At 41.4% G+C, this 22,741-nt stretch overlaps 1 protein-coding gene across 5 annotated transcripts in view; it reads right to left on the reverse strand.

Annotated features, from left to right (window-relative positions):
• Positions 1–597: 597 nt before the first annotated feature.
• The window catches only part of LOC114028087 (solute carrier family 23 member 2-like), a 42,739-nt gene continuing 20,595 nt past the window's right edge, over positions 598–22,741 (reverse strand). For 4 of the 5 annotated variants that reach the window (XM_027842289.1, XM_027842291.1, XM_027842290.1 and 1 more), the window contains 9 exons: positions 15,529–15,688; positions 12,939–13,120; positions 10,183–10,303; positions 8,750–8,906; positions 7,112–7,365; positions 3,217–3,381; positions 2,501–2,609; positions 2,232–2,327; positions 598–1,355 (listed from right to left, as the gene is read on the reverse strand). In XM_027842289.1, the coding sequence (XP_027698090.1) occupies positions 1,093–1,355; positions 2,232–2,327; positions 2,501–2,609; positions 3,217–3,381; positions 7,112–7,365; positions 8,750–8,906; positions 10,183–10,303; positions 12,939–13,120; positions 15,529–15,688 (1,507 nt within the window). In that variant the 3' untranslated portion in view covers positions 598–1,092. The remainder of the gene's footprint in view (positions 1,356–2,231; positions 2,328–2,500; positions 2,610–3,216; positions 3,382–7,111; positions 7,366–8,749; positions 8,907–10,182; positions 10,304–12,938; positions 13,121–15,528; positions 15,689–22,741) is intronic. The other variant, XM_027842293.1, reaches the window with a different exon arrangement.

The following is a 22,741-nucleotide window of genomic DNA, read 5'->3' on the forward strand; positions in this document are numbered from 1 at the left end:
ATTAGACTGCAGGTTCCTTGGAAAGTATGTCCTTTATCATTTCTATCTTTGCATCCCCAACACTGAGCACCATTTCTTGGATATAGTAGAATTAATAAATATCCATTGAATTCAACTGAATAAAGGCATAGCTATGAAGGACCTTGGGTACCAGAATCTCAGATGGAATATAGGCACTGGTGAGAATATTACCAATAGCTGACCTGCACCCCACACATGAATCATAGGCTACCTTTCTAGTTCTCTTTATCTTCCAGGGAGGGAGAAGTTGTTATTGCAAAGAGGGGCAGTGCTAGAAGGTAGGAAATTAGGGACTGATATCTACACCTGATTTAGACTGGGCTTATGCTTCAGGTTTGGAACTGGAATGAAACTAGACACTTGTGGATCATTTCACAGTTAACAAAAGGAGGTGTGCTTCGCCATAGCACGGAAAGGATACTTAGCAAGGACACAGTGTTGATTCAGTCATGTTGATTCATGTTGGCCATGTTGGCATGCCTATCACGCCTCTGGTAGGCTGGCTTTTGTTCTAAGTCACCAGGAAGCTACATCAGTGGCCTGCATCTTTGTCCTTTAAATCAATCAAGTCACAAGGATGGTTTTCATACCTTTTATTAAAAACAAAAACAACAACAACCTGTTTGACGGTTATTGCTTCTACCACACTAGTCAAGATAGTGGAAAAGTCCAGAGCTCTACTCAAATCAGGTTTCATCCCCTCAGCATGACCCCTTGGGAGAAGACCACTCGACTTTAATTAACAAAACCAGACAATTTCAACTTACAGTTTTAATCCCACCACACCCCCTCCTCCCCACTCCAAAACTTGTCAATAATAAAGTTAGTGTTTTATATATTTCAGGATACACAGTTCAAATTTATACTATAGGTGGGAAATAGGGCATGGAGAAAGGGTGATTGGTGCATGGGTGAATTAGTAACTAGTTGGAAGATGGCTGATGATTACAATTTAACATCTATTTAACCCCATCAGAGAGGAAAGTGCTATAAAGTGTCCACCCAAAGAACGGAGGCCTATCAAATCTTGTATCTTCTGGGATGTCCCCGACTGGGGGAAGAAGTATCTCTTCACATTATCGTTTCAATATCCTGCTTCTCTCTTGATCCCGTTGAAATCTGATCATCGACCTTGGTGACGCGATGCTCCCTTTTCATTGCTTCCCCTCCATGTTCTGGCTTGGGCCAAAAAGGGATGTACCTGAGCCAAGAAGCAGCACAGAATTTGGTGCCAATCCCAAAAGGGAAGTTGTAGACCTTGGAGGCATTCAGGGTGTCCTCTGAGTCCTCATGTATTCGGTTCCATGCTATGAGTCCTCTTTCTTCCTGACTTCCTAAGAAGAGGAAATAAGTCAAGAGTGGGCCAAGCCCTGTGGAGCTGCAGCATTTTGGGGTAATAGTAGGGAATTCCATTCTTTGGGACTGATCCAGTTGAGGGAGCCTTGTAATGAAGGCATACTAAATGACCTGAGTTTCCTAATCTGTAAAATGAGGGGGTTGAACTATTAAACACCCTTCCAGCTCTAGAACTATGATCTTATGATGTTCAGTCAAGACTAAGAGCTGCTGTCCCTTTATAGCAGTTTGGAATCACATATGTTTAGAACTGGAAGATAATTTAGCCTGACTCCTTCACTTCACACAAATGTAAAAACCAAGACTCAAAGAAAGGAAATGACTTTTCCAAGGTTGCCCTCCTAGTTAATGATAGAGATGGGACCAGAACCCATTCTCTGCTACTTCTATAGCAAGCCGGATATTTCACCATTCTGTGCTTCTCTATGCACTCTTCCTCTTCCTACTTGTAGCTTCTTTGTTGCTCTATGCCATGTAACTTAGCCTTCTTCCCACCATAAAATTCTCCAGAAAGCCAACAGCAATTGACTTGATTGGATCATGTATTCCTATCTTGGTACCCCTTCAGCATTACATCCTTGGTTTGTCCTGAGAAGGTAAGTGGGTGTTCATTTCATTCAACTACAGATGAGCCATCTCAACTAGGTAGTACATTTTTTTTATAGAGTTGGTATCATGTGACTTTTCATTTCTACCTCTTCTCCCCTCAACACCTAGCACAAACTTCAGTCGATGTTTGCTGACTGCCTCATGGGCAGCAGAGACCAGAAGAGGGGTTCTGTGGGTACCTACCTATTGTCTGACAAGTTTTCCAGACCTGCTATTAGATAGAAGCAGTGATGAGCCAGCCTTACCTGGGATAGTGTTGTCAAGTACAAAGCCCAGGAATCCACCCACAAACATGCCAGTGGTGAGCAGAACCTGGATGACCTGATCCAATTGGAGAATTCCTACAGTGGACACAAGAGGAGAAGAATGAGATAGAGGGACTATATAACTTCCACAGGGCACAGCCCAACAACCCAGCCCCCTCTGAGCCCCGACCCTCACCATACTAGCCTAGGTTACAATATTAGGGAGAGAGAGATAAACCTGGTCATCTATGGACTCAGCAGGTCCTCACCTGTCTGGATTAGTTCTGGATTCTTGTTCACCCAGTTAGGAATGGTCAGCCCACAGTAGATGGAGAAGCCAAAGACAAAGACGTTCCTGGAAGAGTTCATGTCCACATACTGCAGGGAGAAGGTCCTGTAAGTGACTCTTACCACCAAGGGGGAGCGTCCAGATCAAAAATGGGAGCAATTTCTTGGGACATGGGAGGGGAGAAGGGAGAACCTGGGAAAACTAGGTACCCTCCTCTCTGCAAATTAGAAGCCAAGTGGAATAACTGAACACAGAATGGGGATGGCAAAGGGGGTGTGGAGAGCACCATTTACCATGCCAAGTTCCTGCTTGGGTAGGATGATTCTGGAAGCATGATCATTTAGTTAATCAGCATGGGGATATTAGGAGTTGACTATCTGGACAGAGTCAAAAGTCAGTAGTTCTATTATCCATCGATTTTGTTTTGTTTAATCTAAGCCATTTTATTTTCACAGGGAAATTCCAAATTTGGCTATTGTCACTAGAGAGGTGGAACACTGGTTTACAGAGTCAGGGGAATTTCCTCCTAACCCTGGTCCTACCATTTCATAATCCAAATTCCAATGAATTTATTTCAAGAGGCAGAATGTTTCTTTAACTCTTTAAAGGCAGACTATCTATGGTCAAGACTCAGTGCCTTGCACATAGTAGGTGCTAATAAATGTTGAATTGAACTGAACAGATGCCTTTCTTTACCTGTAGATTGGAAATTCCCACAGCTGCGATGACTCCAAACATCACTATGAACATGCCCCCAATCACAGGGCTTGGAATGGTGGCAAATGCAGCCCCAATCTTCCCAAATATGCCCATCAGGAGCAGCACACAACCAGCAACAATGATCACCATCCTGCTCCCCACCTGCAGTCAAAGGGAAACGTGAGAAATAGAAGAACTTAGCATCAGCTAACCTGTGAGGACACAGAGCACCCATATGACTTCCGATGGGGTGGGGTGGGGTGGTTCTTTCTGCTAGAACAACCATACTAAAGCAATAAAGAGATGAGGCAAACATAGGCTTAAATCACCGCCCCATTCTGCCTCCAAGGGAGAGAACTGAAAAGGATATAGGAGGGAACTCTGAGCTCCAATTCCCTGTCCATTTGTATCTTTTCTCTGTGTTATCTTAGAACATAAGCTCTATGAATAAAGATTGTTTATGCCTTTGAGATTATATTCCCAGTGTCCAGTACAAAGCCTGGCATATAGTATGTACCTAATAAATATTTGTTCATTGGCACCAAATCAAGAAGTCTGCCTGGGTTAATTTGACCTCCCTAGAATTAGTCCTGTGAAGAACTGTTTATACCCTTTGACTCAGCAATACCATTCCTGGGTCTATACTCCCAAGAGATCAAAAAGAGAGAAAAGGGAATCATATGTATAAAAATATAGCAGCTTTTTTTGTGGTGGTGGCAAAGAATTGAAAACTGAGGGGATGCTCATCAATTGGAAAATGGCTGAACAAGTTATAGTATATGAATATGACGTAATACTTTTGTTCTGTAAGTGATGATAACAGAGATGGTTTCAGAGAAACCTGGGAAGGCTTGTATGAACTGATGTAGAATGAAGTGAGCAGAACCAGGAGAACAATTTATACAATGACATGTCAAAGAAACAACTTTGACAGAATTAGAAACTCTGACCTATGCATCACTGACTAGGATTCCAGAAGATTCATGATGAAACATGCTACCCACCTCCTGATAGACAGGTGAGGGACTCAGAGTATGTGTATGTGTGTACATATGTGTATATGTGTATAAAATGTGTGTATACATACATATACACATGCGTATACACACATATGTCCAATGCAGGAATTTGTTTTGCTTGATTATACATGTTTGCAACAGGGGAAAATATCAGTCACATTACTCTGTAGTCACACTTCATATATCTGTCATGTGTGCAGGAAGTTCAAGTGCTTTTATGCATGTATGTATAGATGAAGGTAAAGTATAGACATAAGTCCCTGCAAAAGAAGGGAGGAGGACAACCAGCAACTTCAAGCATTATATTTCTGCTTTTCCTTCTATTCTTAGGCAGGCTGTTTATTAAATGAAGGACTTTTGCCTTGATTAAAGCTATTAGTATATCAAAATATATTTGCATATACTATGACATAAATATGCTTAGGGTTATAATCAAAGAAAAATCTCTTGTTAACACCTAATTAGCCCTGGAAACAGAAGGCTAAGTAAAAACATAACACTGATTTTCTGATTTTTTTCCTCCTTACTTCAGACCATTACTATAGTTATACTCTATACCACCAGGCTGGGACTGATAGAGACTTTTCATCAACATACCCTGCAGCAGGTAACTTCCATGTGGATGACTCTTTTCAGTACATGCTATATAAAATAGTAGAGCTGTTGTCAATACTTATAATCATACTAGTATCCTGTCAATGATAGGCTAAATCTGTTGATTTTGGATCTCCATAGCCAATGAAGGGTATCATTCCCCTCCAGGCTGTACGTAGGATTTCTTCTATGATGCTCCAGCCCTTTATTTTGAAGCTCCCTCCATCCCTGAAATGGGCACATTGGCAGTACCCTCCCCCTCTGTGGCCTCTCCCTCTGGTTTGGATGGCTCGGAGCCCAGGCCAGCAGTATCTCATTGCTTTCCAGTCCACACTCAGGATTTTCTGTACCATCTCTCCTCTGGTGCCTTTGACTCCCTATCCCTTTACAATATCCTTTTATGTGCTGTCTTGACCATTAGAATGTAAGCTCCTTTCTCTCTACTTATATTTATGTTCCCGAAGTTTAACACAGTGTTGGGCACATAGTAAGTGTTTAGTAAATGCTAGTTGACTGATCCTGATAGAGTTATCTGTTCTTTATTCATTTGGCATTTAAGAATTGCATATATTCACTCTGGGTAACACTAAGACCACCTGGTCATCTTCTCTGTCTTTCTCCTTTAAATGGGCTACAATGGGTCACCAGTATGGTAACCAAAATCAGAACTTTTTTTAAAAGACTATAATGTGACAGGAGGTAACATGCTATAATGGAAAGAGCATTGAATTTGAAGTAAAAAACCCAAAGTTTGAATCCTGGTTCTGCCACTTAGTGGGGGCAGCTACCTAGGTGGTACAGTGGACAGACCAGCACCAAGGCCTGGAGTCAGGAAGACCTGAGTTCAAATCCAACCTCAGACACTTAGTAGCTGTGTGACCCTGGGCAAGTCACTTATTTGCCTCAGTTTCCTCATCTGTCAAATGAGCTGGAAAAGGAAATGGCAAACCACTTCAGTTTCTTTGTCAAGAAAACCCCAAAGGAGTCACAAAGAGTAAAACACAACTGAAAAATGACTGAACAACAATCACAAAAAATCTTCTACTCAATATTTTGCAACATTGGGCAAATCACCTAACCTAAGACACTGTTAGGTGAAGCAATGGATAGTGTGCTGGACCTAGAGTCAAGAAGAGCTGAGCTCAACTCTGGCCTAAGATACTTTCTAGCTGTGTGACCCTGGTTAAGTCACTTAACCTATGTCTACCTCAGTTTCCTCAACTGTAAAGTAGGGATAATAATAGTATTTTTCTCCCAGGGTTGTTGTAAAGATCAACTAAAATAATATTTGTAAAGTGCATAGCACAATGCCTGGCACAGAGGAAGTACTTAATACATTCTTGCCCCCTTCCCTACTGTCTGGATCTCAGTGTGCTTACCTTTTTTTTTTTCCGGTTGGGCAATGGGGGTTAAGTGACTTGCCCAGGGTCACACAGCTAGTTAAGTGCTATGTGTCTGAGGCCGAATTTGAACTCAGGTCCTCCTGAATCCAGGGCCAGGTGCTCTATCCACTGCGCCACCTAGCTGCTGCCTCAGTGTGCTTATCTTTAAAATAAGGTTAGATTATATGGCCTCTAAGGTTAACTTGAATGTCTAAAATCTATAATCCCATGATTCATCAGTAAGAATCAACTGGTTTCTTAGCTATCTATTAACATATCCACGTTTAATTGTAGCCTGCGGTGGGGAGGGGGAGAGAGAAGAAGAAGGAGGAGGGAGGAAAGGAGAGAAAATAACAAAGTAAAAAATGTTCAGCAGAGAACAAAAGAAAACTTACAAGGAAGCAAAGAAAAGATGGACAGCTCTCAACACAACGAGTAGTATTTGATATACAGGCTTCTTGAAATGGAAACTTATTGCTATGTATTTTGAATCCTCTCTTACATTCTGCTGTGCACATGACATTTTTTTCTTTTCTTATTTTATATTTGTTTTAATATTTAAATTTATAATATATTTCTTTTTCTTTTCTTATATATTTAAGTCTAAAATTTTCAAAAAAGATTTTTAAAAAAGTAAAAAAAAAAACAATCAACTGATTTCTGTGTCACGACTTTGGTGTGGTTGGTTAAAAACTAGCTTATTGGGGCAGCTAGGTGGTGCAGTGGATAGAGCACTGGCCCTGGATTCAGGAGGACCTGAGTTCAAATCTGGCCTCAGACATATAACACTTACTAGCTGTGTCACCCTGAGAAAGTCACTTAACCCCACTGCCCAGCAAAACAAAACAAAACAAAACAAAACAAAACAGGCTTATTTGGCAACCCTAATAAACTTACCCTGGTGATGCTCAGGGCACCAACATTCTCACTGTAGGACGTGGTTCCATTTCCAGTCCCCCACGCTCCTGCTAGGAGGCAGCCAATTCCTTCAATACCAATACCCCGATTGACAGCGTGGTTTGGAGGGGGTGGGGCCCCTACAAGCCGGGCACAGGCATGATAATCCCCCACTGATTCCACCATGGAGGAGATCACCCCAGCAATGATGCCAAACACCCCAGCCAAGCTGATGGTTGGAACTCCCCATTGCCCTAGAAATGAAATACGGATAAGCAATTAATTTAGGAGACATTAATCCAACATCCAACTCATCTCTGTGCCACCTTCCCTCCACCCCCAGGCTCTGGAAGGTCTGATTGTCTGGGGGAGCCATGTGTTGGTGAATCTAGATTAAACTAGCACAAAGTGGATATAACATTGGACTTGGAGTAAGACATGTAGGTTCAGGCCAGATAGATATTCTAGCTACACAGTAGCATAATAATACCTGGGGCACAAGAATAAAATTAGATCATGGGCATTTCTTGGAAAATTAAATTCTTTCACAAATACTCTATTGGCTGAGCTTATACGACCTCCATCAACTCAACAGGACCTTTGGAATATGAATTCGTGTCATAATCCTCCTGGTTACTGGAGGGGAAAGCAGCTGGCCTGTCATCAGAGGTCAGTGGTGACAGAAAGTACCAGAAGTCAGGCCCTTCTCAAGGTAGCCTTGGGATATCTAGGAGTTGAGGGATAGGATCTGAGAAGTTCTAACCTGGGACCATCCTTCCTGTCATACACTATAAAGCCCAGCCCAGATCTCTTAGCAGTTTGGAACTTTCCTTCCCAAACTCAGCAAGGACCCATGGCTATGGCAGGATTAACACAATTGGCCTTATTTCTTCAGAAATGGTTGGATTCAAAGATTTGAAGTCCTAGTCCTAGACCAACCTCACTTGAAATAAAAAGAATACTTAGAGGAAGCAGTGCTACTCCATTTTTACCTCCGGGGGGGGCGGGGGATAGAGAGAGAACCGAGATATATAGATGATTATCTTTCCTTCTTCCCTTCCCATTTAGTCCCTTACACCCCCAAGGTTTGTCTGGTTCTGGGTAAGTAAGGGAAGTATAGACTCAGCAGTGGGGTATGCCAGCAGCAGGGGAAAGGGTACATAATCTGAAATCTTGTGCGTCTCAGTCTGAGGAATTGTTACCTTGGAGACAGCAGTTCTCTCAAAGGACTTGGTTTCCAAAGAAATCCAGTGTCAAATGCACTCTAAAGGGTACCTGGATTCTAGTTTGGTCTGGAGTCTTTTAGGACACACTGGGCCTTATCAGAGCTCTCAGGAAGAGCCCTTATTCTACCCCACCCCCTCCAGCCTGCCTCTAGTATATGCCTATCCTCATGTCCCACCCTGTCCCCTTATTGTCCCATTTGGTCTCATACTTCTAAGGCCAGACTGATACCAAAATGGCATTTGGGGACACAGTGACATCCAGCCAGACGCTGCCTGGGAGTCACTGGCTCTTGGGAAAGCTTGGAAAGGCAAGCAAAGTTCGTTCTATTCTCCAACGACTTTGTTCTTCAATGTTGTTTCTCTTCACACCTGAGGATTTCCACTGGGCAGGAACAGAAGCCACTGACCATACCTGGGTAAGGGATGCGGAACCAAGGGGCCTGGAACAGAACGTTGCCTTTGGTGTCTGTACGGGCCAAATAACCGTATGCTGAAGAGGTCGAGGGGAAGACGTTGGTGACGGTAAGCACATAGCAGATGATCCAAGAAATGGAGAGAGCCAGGAGTACCTACCCAGAGAAAGCCAGCTCAATCATTCTGAACACACCCCCTCATCCTAGCCTGAGCTTCCTGCCTTCCAGAAAGGGTGGGGAAAGGGAGAAGGAGGGAGCTAAGGAACTGCGCTGGACCCGGAAGCTATTCTGCACTAGTGGGAATCTATCATTGCACAAATAAGAATAGGAAAGATAAAGAATAGAAATTGAATACGGATTGGCTAGAGACAAAATCTGTAGAAGGGAGAGGCAGTGGTAGAAAGGAGAAAAGGCAGCAGACTAGGAGTGAGAAGTCTTGGTTGGGTTCTAGCCTTGAGCTCTGCCCCCTTCTTATCTATGTGACTTTGAACACCTCACCTAATTTTGGAGCCTCAGTTTCCTCTGGCAACCTGATGAAACCTATGGACCTCATCACAGAATGATGTCTTTAGGTGCATAAAATAAAATGCATAAAATTACAAAGGAAGCCAATTTTGATATATATCAAAATATTTTTAAAAAACAAATTTATGTACCCCAGGTCAAAAACCCATGGCCTAGATAGATTGTCTCTGGAATCCCCTCCAACTTTCAAATTCCATGACTCTGTGATTAAGAGGAGCCAGAGGAAAAAGCTGGGAATGAATTCCCATGAGCCTTTTTTTTTTTTTAAAGAGGGAGAAAAGAGTTGCTAAAACCATCAGCAGCTTAAGAATAAATTAAGCAGAACTAAGAAAATAATAAACATCTATAGCTGTGTAAATAAAAAGAACAATAAAAGAACATTGAAAACTATGTAATTATAATGACCAAGCTTGGGCCTAAGATGAGATAAAGAGACACATTCTTCTTCTTTCCTTGGGATGGTAAGGGATTATTGATATGGGATATTACTTCAGGTTTGCAGTGTTAGTTTAGATATCAGTAGTGGTGTTGTTCAGTTGTGTCTGACTCTTTGTGACCCCAACAAAGGTTTTCTTAGCAAAGATACTGGAATAGTTTGTCATCTCCTTCTCCAGAACATTTTACAGATGAGGAAACTGAGGCAACCAGGATTAAGTGACTTGCCTAGTGTCACGCAGCTAGTAAGTGTCTAAGGCTGGATTTGAACTTAGGTCTCCCCAACTCTATGCCCAGTGCTTTATCCTCTGCACTAGTTAGCTTCCCTTTAGATTAACTGGGTACTTTTTTCTTCCTTGTTCTAGGGGAAGGCTCACTGTGTAGGGAAGGGATAGGGCAAATTTGGAAATGACAAGGATGTCAAAACAAAAAAGCATCAACAATTTTTTTAAGACTCAAAAATATAGCTTACTGGGAAGATCTGGAACAGGTAAAGCTTAGAAACATGGCATTTCTTGACTTGCCCATAAACTGGTACTGGCACGGGGATGTTTTTCAGGTATTGAGAAAACAGCACAATTAAGAAAATGGTCCTGGAACGGAAAGAAACCAAACTTAGACTACTGCTGTTTATCACCAACAGATTTCAGATCTTCCTAAGGCTGTCCACTCTCTCAGTTACTTCCTTTTCCCTTCCATTACAACTTCCTCTTTATATACATCTAGACTATTGGTACAACCTCCTAAGTGATTTCTGTCCTTTCCAATTCATCTGTAATACTACTGCCTGAGTAATCTTCCTAATGCACTGCCCTAACCATGTCATTCCTCTACTCAAAAACCTTCAATGGCTCCCCATTATCTACCAAATAAAAAAGAAACTGCTGACCCTGGCAGCCGACTAAGCCCCTTAATAATCTGGCTCCAAGTGACCTTTCCAGTTCAATTTCATGTTGCTTTCCTTCCTATGGAGAGTTGGCCCCAGAGCCAGGAAGATCTGGGATCAAGGCCTGCCTCTGACAAGTACTGGCTTTGTGGCCCTAGGTAAGTCACTTAACCTCTCAATAGCAACTCTTTAAGACTGTAAGTTTTAGAGAAGATGCCAGCCTGGATTGGTGGAAGGAATGACCTTATGCAGCATTTCCACACACCACAGAAATCACAGGCGCAGTGTCTCTCCCTACTCCTTTCCTGACTTCAGGTCCTCTATACCCTGGTCAAATTGACTGCTCTTCATCCCCAGTTCCCTCTTATTTTTGTGCTGTTTCTCAGAGCTGGAATACATTATTTTCTCTTTCATCTCCGTATACTAAAATAACTGGATTTATGGGGTAAGCAAGAGTGAGGAGCTGAGTATGACACTGGTATTCTGAGCCTGGGTGACAGGTAAGGATGGTGGGGCCATTGACGATAATAGATAATTATGGAAAATGGGATGTGTGTGTAGGGCTGGGGGTCAGGAATACTGAATTCTGTTTTAGATATATTAAGTTTGACATGCCTATGGAATACCCCCTGCCTTTTTTTTTTGGTGAGTCAATCGGGGTTAAATGACTTGCCCAGGGTCACACAGCTAGTAAGTGTCAAGTGTCTGAGGCCAGATTTGAACTCAGATCCTCTTGATTCCAGGGCCAATGCTCTATCCACTGCACCATCTAGCTGCCCCTCAGAATACCCACTTTTAAATGTCTAATGCCAGTTGATAATTTGGGACTAGACCTCAGAAGAGAGACTAGAGCTAAATATATAGATCTGGGAATCATTTGCTTAGAGATAACAATTTAACTGATAGGAACTGATGAGATCACTAAGGGAGAGATCACAGAGAGAAAAGAAAAGAGGGACAGGACAGAGCCTTGAGGTATACCCATAGTTAGTAGACATGGCATGGATGAAGATCAGCAAAGGAGATTTAGAATGAACAATCAAGTATCATAAAAACCCAGGGGAGAGGGTATATAGGATGAAAAGATGTTCGACAGTGTCTAATGCTAGAGAGGGCAGGGAGGATGAGATTGAGAAAATGCTATTAGATTTGGCAATAGAGAGATCTCTGGTAACTGTGAAGAGCAATTTCTGTTGCATGAGGAGCGGAGAAGCCAAGTGGTTTAGAAGAGGATGAGAGGACAGGAAGAGGAGGGATGTAGTGTAGATAACTTTTTAGCTGAGAAGGGTAGAAGACATATGGAGGGGATGGTAGTATCAATTGAGAGGTTTTTTGGTTTTTTGTTTGTTTGTTTTTAAGGAGGGAGGAGACTCAAGCTTGTCTGTAGGCAGCAGGGAAGGAACAAGTAAATAGGGAGGGATGAAAGATTAGAGAGAAGATAAAGATGATGGTGGGGCAAAATGCTGTAGAAGAGGGCATGAAGGGCATATATTGAGGGGCTGGTCTCCATGAGTAGAAGGGCCATCTCTTCATCAGAAACTGGAGTGAAGAAGGAGATAGTGGGGGATGTATGTTACTAACAGTGGTTAGCTCTGCTAGTTATAACAGGGTGCTAATGAGGCCAAGATCAATGAGCCTGGTGTCTACAATGGTTATTCCTTGCCATGAGCTGTACCCTTAACTCTGACCAGATGTCCTTTAAGTGAGGACCCCTGTGACAAGAGGGATATGAGAGAGTATGTGGCCATGAGCCTATTCAATGCCTTATCCACTGATGGAAAAGTCACTCACAGGATATGTCTTCCTGGCTCCACGTAAACAGTATCAACCTGGTATCTGAAGGACAATGTTACTACTACTGTCCTTGGTGTGTATATCAGAATCGAGGCTATTTAAAGGGCTTCTGTGGGGAAGAAGGATTAGACATGATCTACTTGGCCTAGAAGGCAGAGCTAAAAGCAAAGGGGGAGAAGTTGGAAAGGTAAATTTAGGCTTGGCATAAGGAAAAGTCTTCTAACAATTAGTGTTGTACAAAAGTGGAAATGGGCTGCCTTGAGAGGGAGTGGACTTCCCTCTCTGCCCTTCTTCATTTATGATCTTCAAGCAAAGGTAGGGAGCCTTATCAGGTATGTTGCAGAGAGGGGATTCTTTTTCAGGTATGAGTTGGACTAGATTCACCGCTGGACCCCTTTCCCACTTTGAAATTCAGTGATTCCATCAATTATTAGTTTAAGTTAGAGTATTAATGAACTACAATGACTACTGACCACAAGATGATTTTCTTAAGAGATGAGATTCCAGGCTCATCCTGAAAGGAGATGGTTTCTCCAGGGAACACTTACATGGCAGAAATGCCCCAGTGGATCCCAGCATCACTCCCTGCAGAGTCAAAGAGCGGCAAAGCCACAAGGGAGATGGTTGGGGCAATGGTCAGAGGGCCAATGAAGCGCATCAGAAAGCCAATGAGGCCAGAGAATCCCACAATGATCTGGACACAGGAAGCCACCATGATGGCACCTTGTAACTGAAAGAGAAGAGCTATACTTTTGTATTTCTTGAACCAGCATCAGGACTGAATGTTTTAGAGCCCCAGTCTACCAATCCTCACTATAAACTCCACTGCTTAAGTCAGTAAATCAACAACTTCTAGACCATAGATGTCTTAGGGTTTAGGTGGTGCAAGGCTGAAATTTAAAGAACTAGTGGAAAGCACCACCAGGAAGAGACAACGTGGCTTAATTTAACTGAATATGAGCAACTCTGCTGAGTCCAGATACAAAAAAGATGGACACGAGAAGACAGAATTTCTTGATTCGGTAGAGGGTAGGTGCATGACCATGTTTCATTGGTGGTGTGGTTTGTCTGCTTGATTATAATAATGAACAAGCCCAGTTACATGACCTCTGAACAGTCAGGATTCTAACTTCTTAGAGAGACCACCATAATACCTAAGCAATGGCAAAGTTCAATTTGGTTCAATGGTGGGGCAGTCTAGTAATAGAAGAGCTGGATTTGGAAGCTGCAGCATCTGGGTTCAAATCTCACCTCTGACATTTACTATCTGACCATAGCACTTAATAGCTCTACATCTGGATTTTTTCATTTGTAAAATGCAGTTGTAGTAATGCCTTTACTACCTACCTTGTAGGACTGTTTCTTATAAGTTTTGTGTACTGCACTCTGCAAACTTTAAAATGTGAAATAAATGTCAACTATTAGGAATATCATTCAATCCAACTCAACCAAAAAATTGCTAAGTACCTATTATTTGAAAGACACTGTGCTAAGTTTTTGCCTTTCCCTGGCCCAGGGAAACAGTCAAGGGAAAGGAGCTCACACCATCATTAACTTCAGTAACTACTACTACTTGAGGGTACACAATGTGCTTTGTTGCTGTACATAGGGACTAAACCTGTAATTTCACTGGTACAGGGAACTCTTGGATGAAGAAACTCTCTCTGTCAGCACAGGAAGGTACCTTCTCTGTAATTTATAGTCTTAGAATATTGTCTAGAGCCCTCTGAGGTTAAATTACTTACCCAGGGGGTCACACAGCAAATACGTATCATAGGCAAGACTTGAACCCAGATCGTCCTGATTTCTAGTCCAATTCTCTATCTACTCTTCCACAGTGCCTGTCATTAGGCATATATACATCTCGGTTACAGACGTACAGAGCCATCAGCCTAAATGGAGCTACTCTCCAAGAATCTCTGGCAGCACTTTTAGGTTTCATGAGGTGAATGGTGAGTGTTTCTTAGTATAGTCAGCTAAAAGAGATTTGCAAAATTTTATGTAGGAGCCTAGAATTTAAAATACCCCACAACACATAGTCTCTGTCCTATAGCATATGACCCAGTGACCTATAGGAACTCAAGCATCCAGGTTGCAGATTAAGGAGGGCACTCATGAAGCAACCAGAAAAGCAAGTTTCTCCTTCCCATCCCATCAAAGTAGGAGTTTACCACTGTTACGAATAACTCTATTATGAGTTAGGATCAGTCCATGTTCCCACAAACCTAAGCCCTAGGCCCAAACCAAGTCCATCGAGTGTCCATTTCTCAATCCCAACCTGCTCTTGTGTTAGAGAATGTAGCAGAAACAAAATACTGAAGATAAAACTGTAAAAGAAAATTTCTCCATATTTACATCTCAGTCTAGCTACTAATATCAGATTAGATACACTCATGGGCTCTGGCCCAGCATTAGATCAGCCACCTGGCCTTCAGGTATGCTGGAGGCTCAATTGTCCATCGGAGAAAGTCTTCAGAAGATTAAGGGTCTATTGGATCCTTTTGAGGAAGAGGAAAAGAGCAAATGGATTTTCTCTTGCCCATACCCCATAATGTCTTTCATCTTTTATTTTTGCTCATAATTAATGTCCTAAAATGGCTTTGAATCGTTTCAGATAGTTTCTGACACTAGGGCAAGGCCCCTCTAGACCCTTACAAGTAGATATACCAATGTATACATTGCCAAAATTTTACATATAGGTCATAGCATCATATATATATATATATATATATATATATATATATGTGCATGTGTGTGTATGTATATATATGTATATATGTATATGCATGTGTATGTGTGTGTGTATGTGTGTGTGTGTATATATATATATATATGTATATATCCACTTTAACCCTAGATGTGGCCATGCAACCTCTAGCTGATATTTTCTTTATAAAATAAAAATACTGTTTCTACCTATTTCTCTGGATTGGATGGAAGAATCCCTGAGAGTAAGTACGCCAATCTTTTGAAACACTTAGATGAAAAGTATAAAAGTTTTCAAAGTATTTGAAATAGCATTTGACTTTTGATGGTCTTTCTTGCAGTCCCTTCCTCCTTCTCAATTTTAGCTTTTCAATCACTACCAGCACCAACATTCCCCAGGGCCAACTCTCAGCATTTTCTCCCCAGAATTACCTCTCGGATCCTCTTCTGCCATTCTTCAGTGAATTCTGGAGAACTGACATTCACCTGCGTGGCATTGAGAGTCCAATCAGGGCATTTCCAGGCAGGGAGAGAGAGCATGGCCAAGGAAGGGGCCACAAAGGCAAAGGTTCCACCCTGGAGAATAGGTAACCTGAAATAAGAGGATAACAATAGGGTTATTTAACCATGTCTTCTAATTTAGCTAGGAAAGAATGTCATCTGTGGCTGGCATGATCATTAGTTGGAGGATTGGTTTTAGGATTATCATTCAATCCAATTCAGCCAAAAAATTGTTAAGTAACTACTATGTGAAAGAAACCTTGCTAAATTTTTATGTTTCCCTGTAATTCTCTTTTCAAAACTCTCTGGCCTGGTCCCCTTGATCCTGGTACCAAGGCTAGTTAGTGGAAAAAATACTGGACTCACAGATTTGAGTTCAGGTAACAGAATCTCAGACTTGGAAGGAACTCAAAAAATGTCTAGTCCAACCTCTGACAGAACAGAAAGCCCCTTGACAACATCCCAACAAATACTCATCTAATTTCCATTGAAGATCTCCAGTGCTTGAAAATCTACTTCCCAATTCTGTCCTTTTGTGTTTCGGACAGTTGAATTTGTTAGAAAGTTTTTCCTTCTATTGAGTCAAAATCTGTTTTCCTGAACTTCTACCCATTGCTCCTAGAGTTCTGAGTTTGGCATTTATTAGCAGAATGACCTTGGACAAATAATTTAATTTTTTCATTTTTAATTCATTTCTATGCCTTGATTTCCTTACCTGTAAAGTGGGGATAATTATATTTACACAAACTACCTTCAGAGTTGTTGTCAGGATCAAATGAGATAATGGATAAGAATGAGCCTCGTAATTATAAGGACACAACAACCTGAACATAGAGAGTAACTGGAACACCAATGGCAAAAGAGGACAAAGGTTGCTATCGCTACCTTGTCCTACCAGAGTGGCTAAGTGCCCTCCTTAAGACTTATTAAAGTTTCTGCCAGGGACATGATGGAGTTGAAAGACATTTTCTCATCCTGATGTAAATATCAAAGTAGCATGGGGCAATTCCTAAGAAAAGATGTGGAGTGGGGAGGGGGGGGTGTCCATTGGGAAAAAAAAGATCTTGACTTGAGAGATTTTTCTTATTTCTGTGCTTATCACAGCTGGCTATGGGTCTGACTAACAAAAGAGCTGAAAAGAAGTTAGAAAATGATAATACTCCCTTTGAGGAAGAAGAAGCTTCAGCATCTAAACATAGCTCCAGCACATGGCAGTAACAGCTCAATGGAGAAATTGGAAGTGGAATCACATGGGAATACAGCTAAGGAGGTGGAATAAATCAGTAATAAGCTATGAATCGGAGAGGCACTTTGGCTGAAATACAACACTAGCAATATGAGTTGGGGGAAGGAAAGGGGGAAAGGAAGGGAACAAGCATTTATCTAGTGTCTATTATGTGTTGAGTACGATGTGCTGCTTATAGTTGCATCAATGATATGTTTGCATTTGTGTTCCAAGGAGTATCATCACTTTTTAGAGCTGGTAGGTGGTGTAGCGGACAGAGTCAAGAATATCTGAATTCAAATTCAATCTCAGATAAAATGAGGAAAATAATAGCACTTACCTCCCAGGGTTGTTGTGAGGATCAAATGAGATAATATTTATAAAGTGCTGAGCACAGTGCCCGGCACATAGTAGGTGGTTAATCAATATAATAAATATTTGTTCCTTTCTCCTTCCCCTCCCCTATCCAAAATATGAATTCCTACTCCAACAGATAATTTTCCACCTCTACTCAAATACATTCAGTGATGGTGGTCTCATTACCCCACAAGACAACTCATTCCATTTTGGTACAGCTATTTCTGTTTTTTAAAAAAAATCTTCTTGGGGCAGCTAGGTGGTGCAGTGGATAGAGCACAGGCCCTGAAGTCAGGAGGACCTGAGTTCAAATCTGGCCTCAGACCAAACATTTCACCCTGGGCAAGTCACTTAACCCCAATTGCCTTAAAAAATAATAATCTTCTTTATATTTATAACTTATAACATTGTGTAGCTTCCATCTATGGTCCTTATCCTGCCCTAGAACTACACAAGACAAGCCTGTCTTCCCTTCCCTATGACAGCCCTTAAGATATCTCATTTTCCTTCTCATATGTGCTGGTTTTCAGATCCCTCACAACTGTGGTCACCCCCTTTTAGATTTGTTCTAGTTTGTTAAAGTCCATATTAAGATTGAACCACATGGGTGGCAAAGAATTGGAAATTGAGAGGATGCCCATCAATTGGGGAATGGCTGAACAAGTTATGGTATATAAATGTAACAGAAGACTATTGTACTATAAGAAATGATGAACAGGCTGTCTTCAGAAAAACCTGGAAAGACTTGTATGATCTGATGCTGAGTGAAGTGAGCAGAACCAGGAGAACGCTATGTAACAGTAACAGTCACGTTGTGCGATGACTGATATTGATAGACTTAACCCTTCTCAGCAATACAAGGATCTAAGATATCTCCGAAGGCCTCATGACAGAAAATGCTATCCACAAAGAAGAAAGAACTATGTAGTTTGAATGCTGATCGAAGCATACTACTTGCTATTTTTTTTCTGTTGTGTCTTGTTTCCTCTTTCTAGTGATTCCTCCTATTGGTTCTAATTCTTACTTACAACATCACTAATGTGAAAATATGTTTAATAGGAATGTATATATAAAGCCTATATCATATTATGCACCGTTTTGAGGAGGGAGGTGGGGAGATAGGGAGAGAATAATTTAAAACTCAAAAGCTTATGGAAGTGATTGCTGATAATACAAAATAAATTAATTTAAAAAATAATAAAATTAAAAAAAAAAAGATTGAACCACAGAGCTAGAAAGGGGGACAGAAAATCAAATGCCCCACAATGGAGAACAGGCAGCCTAGATGGGAAAAAATTGTCTAGTGAGGGTATGGTCTAGGACGATGGTTGCCAATGTGAAGGCCAAGGATCAGTGGAGGCCTACCCACACAGTCTCTCAATTTGACCATGTCTGAAGCTGGTGTCTGAGTGAAAATCCCACTGAGAACAGGGGAGGGAGGAGCTGTTTACGCTAGGGTACTTTACTCTCGTACTTTCAAAAATCTGTGATTTCAATCCTTCAGCCAACTCAGAAAGAAATCACTTCACCCCTTGGTAAATGACACAATGAATTTTTGTTGGACCAAAAAAACATAAAAGGACCTAAAACCTGCCACAGTATATGCTTTGCTGGCAAAGCCTTCAAGAACCCTTCTTCACCACCATGCTACAACAACATAATCAAGTTTTAATGGAGACTGGGAAAGTTTAATTTTGGTAATCCAGGCCTCAGGCAAAACATTAATTATAATATAGTAATATAATTGAATATCATTGTACCATAAGAAATGATGAAATGGACAGTTCCAGAGAAACCTGACAAGACTTGTAAGAACTAATTCAGCGTGAAATGGGCAGAACCAAGAAAAAAAGTTATGCAACAACAGTAACATTATAAGGAAAAACAACTTTGACAGATGTGAGAACTCTGACCAATGCAATAAACAATTACTATTCTAGGATCAGTGATGAAGAAGGCTACCTACCTTTCTCTTGATAGAGAAATGACAGACTCAAGATGCAAAATAAGGCATACTTTTTAAGATACAGTCAATGTGGGAATTTGTTTTCCCTTGACTGAATACCAATTAAAAGTCAAGTGAACCACAAGCATTTATTAAGAGCCTGCTATGTGCCAGGCATTATGTTAGGCTCTGGGGATAAAAAAAAAAAAGGCAAAAAACAGTCCCTGCTTTCAAAGAGCTCACAGTCTAATGGGGGAGACAACTTGCAAAAAACTATGTACAAAAAGATAGATACAGGATAAACCAGAGATGATCTCAGATGAAAAACATTAAGATTAAATAAGCCTAGGAAGGGGCAGCTAGGTGGTGCAGTAGATAGAGCTCTGGCCTTGGAGTCAGGAGGACCTGAGTTCAAATCTGACCTCAGACACATAACACCTATTAACTATGTGACCCTGGGCAAGTCACTTAACCCTGACTGCCTCACCAAAAAGCAAATATATAAATAAGCCTAGGAAAAGCTTCAGGCTTTATAGTTCTTTTCCAATGGAGACAAGGTGAGGTGGTAGAAGGGTGAAAATAAATAAGGATAAAATAGCAAAAAGAAAGAAAAAAAAGATGATCATTAAAGCATCTCTTTTTTTAATGCAGAGAAGAGAACAGAAGAAACAGAAAGAAGCAAAGACAAACAGGACATCTTTGAAAGCTTCAGATTGAATTTACCATATACTTAAAAAGCAAGTTGTACATTATTGAGAGTTTCACTTTCATGTATAATCTTCTTTTTCTGTTCTAAAATGTATATGAAAACATCCATTTTATCTGATGTTTGTCAAGTTCGGAACACACACATATACATATGTGCACATATATGTATGTAAATATATGCAAATATATGCACATGTGTACATAATGTACCTATATACATGTGTGTGTTTTAATGGGTATAGAAAAGATTTAACTTACTACTAAGGCCTGACAATGCTTGAGGCTTCAGGATTTTATTAATGGATTGCTATATAAACTAACAAAGATCCCAAAAAGCAGCTATAAGAATGACAGAGAGAGAGAGAGAGAGAAGGAGAAGAAGGAGGAGGAGGAAGAGGAGGAGGGAAAGGTGGAGGAGGAGGGGAAGGTGGAGGGGGAGGAGAAGGAAGAGGAGAAGGAGAGAGGAAAGGTAAAGAGAGACAGAGAGAGTGTCAGGGACCAGGCCATGTGGGCAGTTTAGCCATGGTCAAGTGACCTCTCTAGGCCTTAGTTTCATCTCTTGTAAAATTCAAGGTTGAACTAGATGGTGTCTGAAGTTCCTTCCCACTCTAAATCTTAAGGTCATCAGGTTTAAGCCAAGTAATATGGCAGGGCCTCTGAGTGAACAGGATAAGGTTAATTAACACTCTGGAGTTCAATAAGGCCATCTTGGTATGAGAGATCCAAGGCCCAGAAAGCCCAGTTCCTGTACCTAAGGAAAAAGGGAGCTTTGTTTTTGCATTTATTTTCTGGGTGCTCTACACAAAGTGGATATTTGAGTTGTTTTGTCAGTTTAAAATCCATTATCCTTTTTCCCCGTGGGACCAAAAGCTGAGCTCCTAGTTCTTTGCTCTAGCTCATAAACTAGAACAGTGGTAACTAACCTCTTATTGGGCACTAGGCTTCATACTCAAAGTGGGGTGGGGGGTGAAATTGTACCCAGTTTGCACAGATTCATTCACATTCTGGGTTTGGGACTGAAACCTGAGTCATTTAGATACAGCACCCATCAGGGCTCTCTCTTCACTGTCTTCAGCTCCTGGAATCATTCTATGGGGAGGGCACAGGGATCTGTCATTTGCTTATCTCATTGATCAGACTTACCAGCTGACTCACTGCCCCCTCCTACTACTTTAATCCTCAACTCTCCCCCAAATCCCCCAAACCCAAACCTACAGGGATTCCTACCCAACTTCTACACTACAAACTTTTAACACTAATAATTTCTCAGCATCCACACGATTTCATCATTATCTAATCAATCTCACTTATGCCACTAAGTACTCCAATGACAATATTAACTCTGCTTCCATCGTCCACATATCCAACATCTTCTGCCTCGGACTCTCAGGGCCAGCTAGTCACAGGTGCTCCAGCAGCATCAGGAAAGCATCCTCAGTACTCCTTTAAGCAGAGCAGGATAACTAATCACTTTCAATAGCCAGGTGCTCTCTTAGACTTGGATGAACAGTGTCGTCTCTTCAGTCTGTCAAAGTGTTTATTTTTTTTGTGTGTGATTTGCAATCACCCCCCTGATATTTAGTGGGCTCGGTGCACGTGTAATGTGGTTTCAATTCAACTGTGGTCATCACTATGCCTCGAGAGCTGAGAGATGGCTGTTGCTTGGTGATGATGATGGGAATGGAAACTGGAAGGACCCATGAAGTGACCACAGAGACCATCACAAATGAAATCCCACACAGAATGCTTTGAAAAATCTCATGTTAGGGAGGTTCAAGAGACTGACAGTGCTCTCAGATCAGAGGCAAACAGACCAGGCTTGTTTGGGCTGGCTTCCTTAGCCAGACCCAGCATGGCATCCCAAAGTGCCCTCATAGTAACTCCTAACCACCCTACCTAAACTCCATCAAAATCTGGTCTCAGGAAAGGTTTTTCTATTTAGTCATTTATACCTTATTGAGAATACATCTGTGTCAACCAGCATTTTCTCTTTCATGTTTGTATTTTAATTCGATCTCATTGTGAAATGAAAGGTCCTTCCCCCTCCCAACTCCATCCCCCCCTAGAAATTTCAAAGGCCAGTGAGCAGATGAAGAAAGTATTGGGGGAAGGGGATATAGGGACATTGTTGCACAATAGGAAGTTTGGTTTCTATTCCATCTCCAGGAATTGCCCTAATCACAAATCAGTAGCTGAGTACTTCTTCTTCTTTCCCCTTTAGTTATGTAATATGCCTTAATGAAATGCGATTGCACAATAAAATTGGTAAAATTCTTCTCGTAACTCCAGCTTCTTCTCCAGTTAATCTCGACATGACCATTAAGTACTGTTCATACCCCAAACTGTAAAATAATCTCTACTTGGCAGGCTCCTGCTGCTCAGGCCCTAGCCTCTTTATTTCTAGTTTTTCAGTTTGATTTTATTCCCTTTTAGATATCAAGGAGAGTCATCCATTAACTATGATTCTTGGAAAGATTCTTTATTTCATCAGTGTGGGTACTCCCTCCAACAATGCAATGTACAACTTTTCTACACTTTCTCATCCTACCACAGTTCTTGCTCATGTTTTCCCATAAATCCTCCAAAGGCCACAGGGAAGGGAAGGGAAGGGAAGGGAAGGGAAGGGGAGGGGAGGGGAGGGGAGGGGAGGGGAGGGGAGGAGGAAGGAAGGATATATTGAAGAAAGGAGAGGAGAGAAGAGGAGAAGAAAGGAGAGAAGAGAGAGGAAAGGAACAAGGAATTAAATATCTACTAGGAATTAAATATCTACTATGTATCAGGCATTGTGCTAAATCCTTTACAAATATTATTTCATATGATCTTCACAACAACCCTGTGAGGTGGGGCTATTATTATCCCTACTTTACAGTTGAGGAAATTGAGAAAGACAGACTCAGGTTAAGTGGCTT

This window comes from Vombatus ursinus, unplaced genomic scaffold (genome assembly GCF_900497805.2).
Source record: "Vombatus ursinus unplaced genomic scaffold, bare-nosed wombat genome assembly UNPS02014870.1, whole genome shotgun sequence".
NCBI lineage: Eukaryota > Metazoa > Chordata > Mammalia > Diprotodontia > Vombatidae > Vombatus > Vombatus ursinus.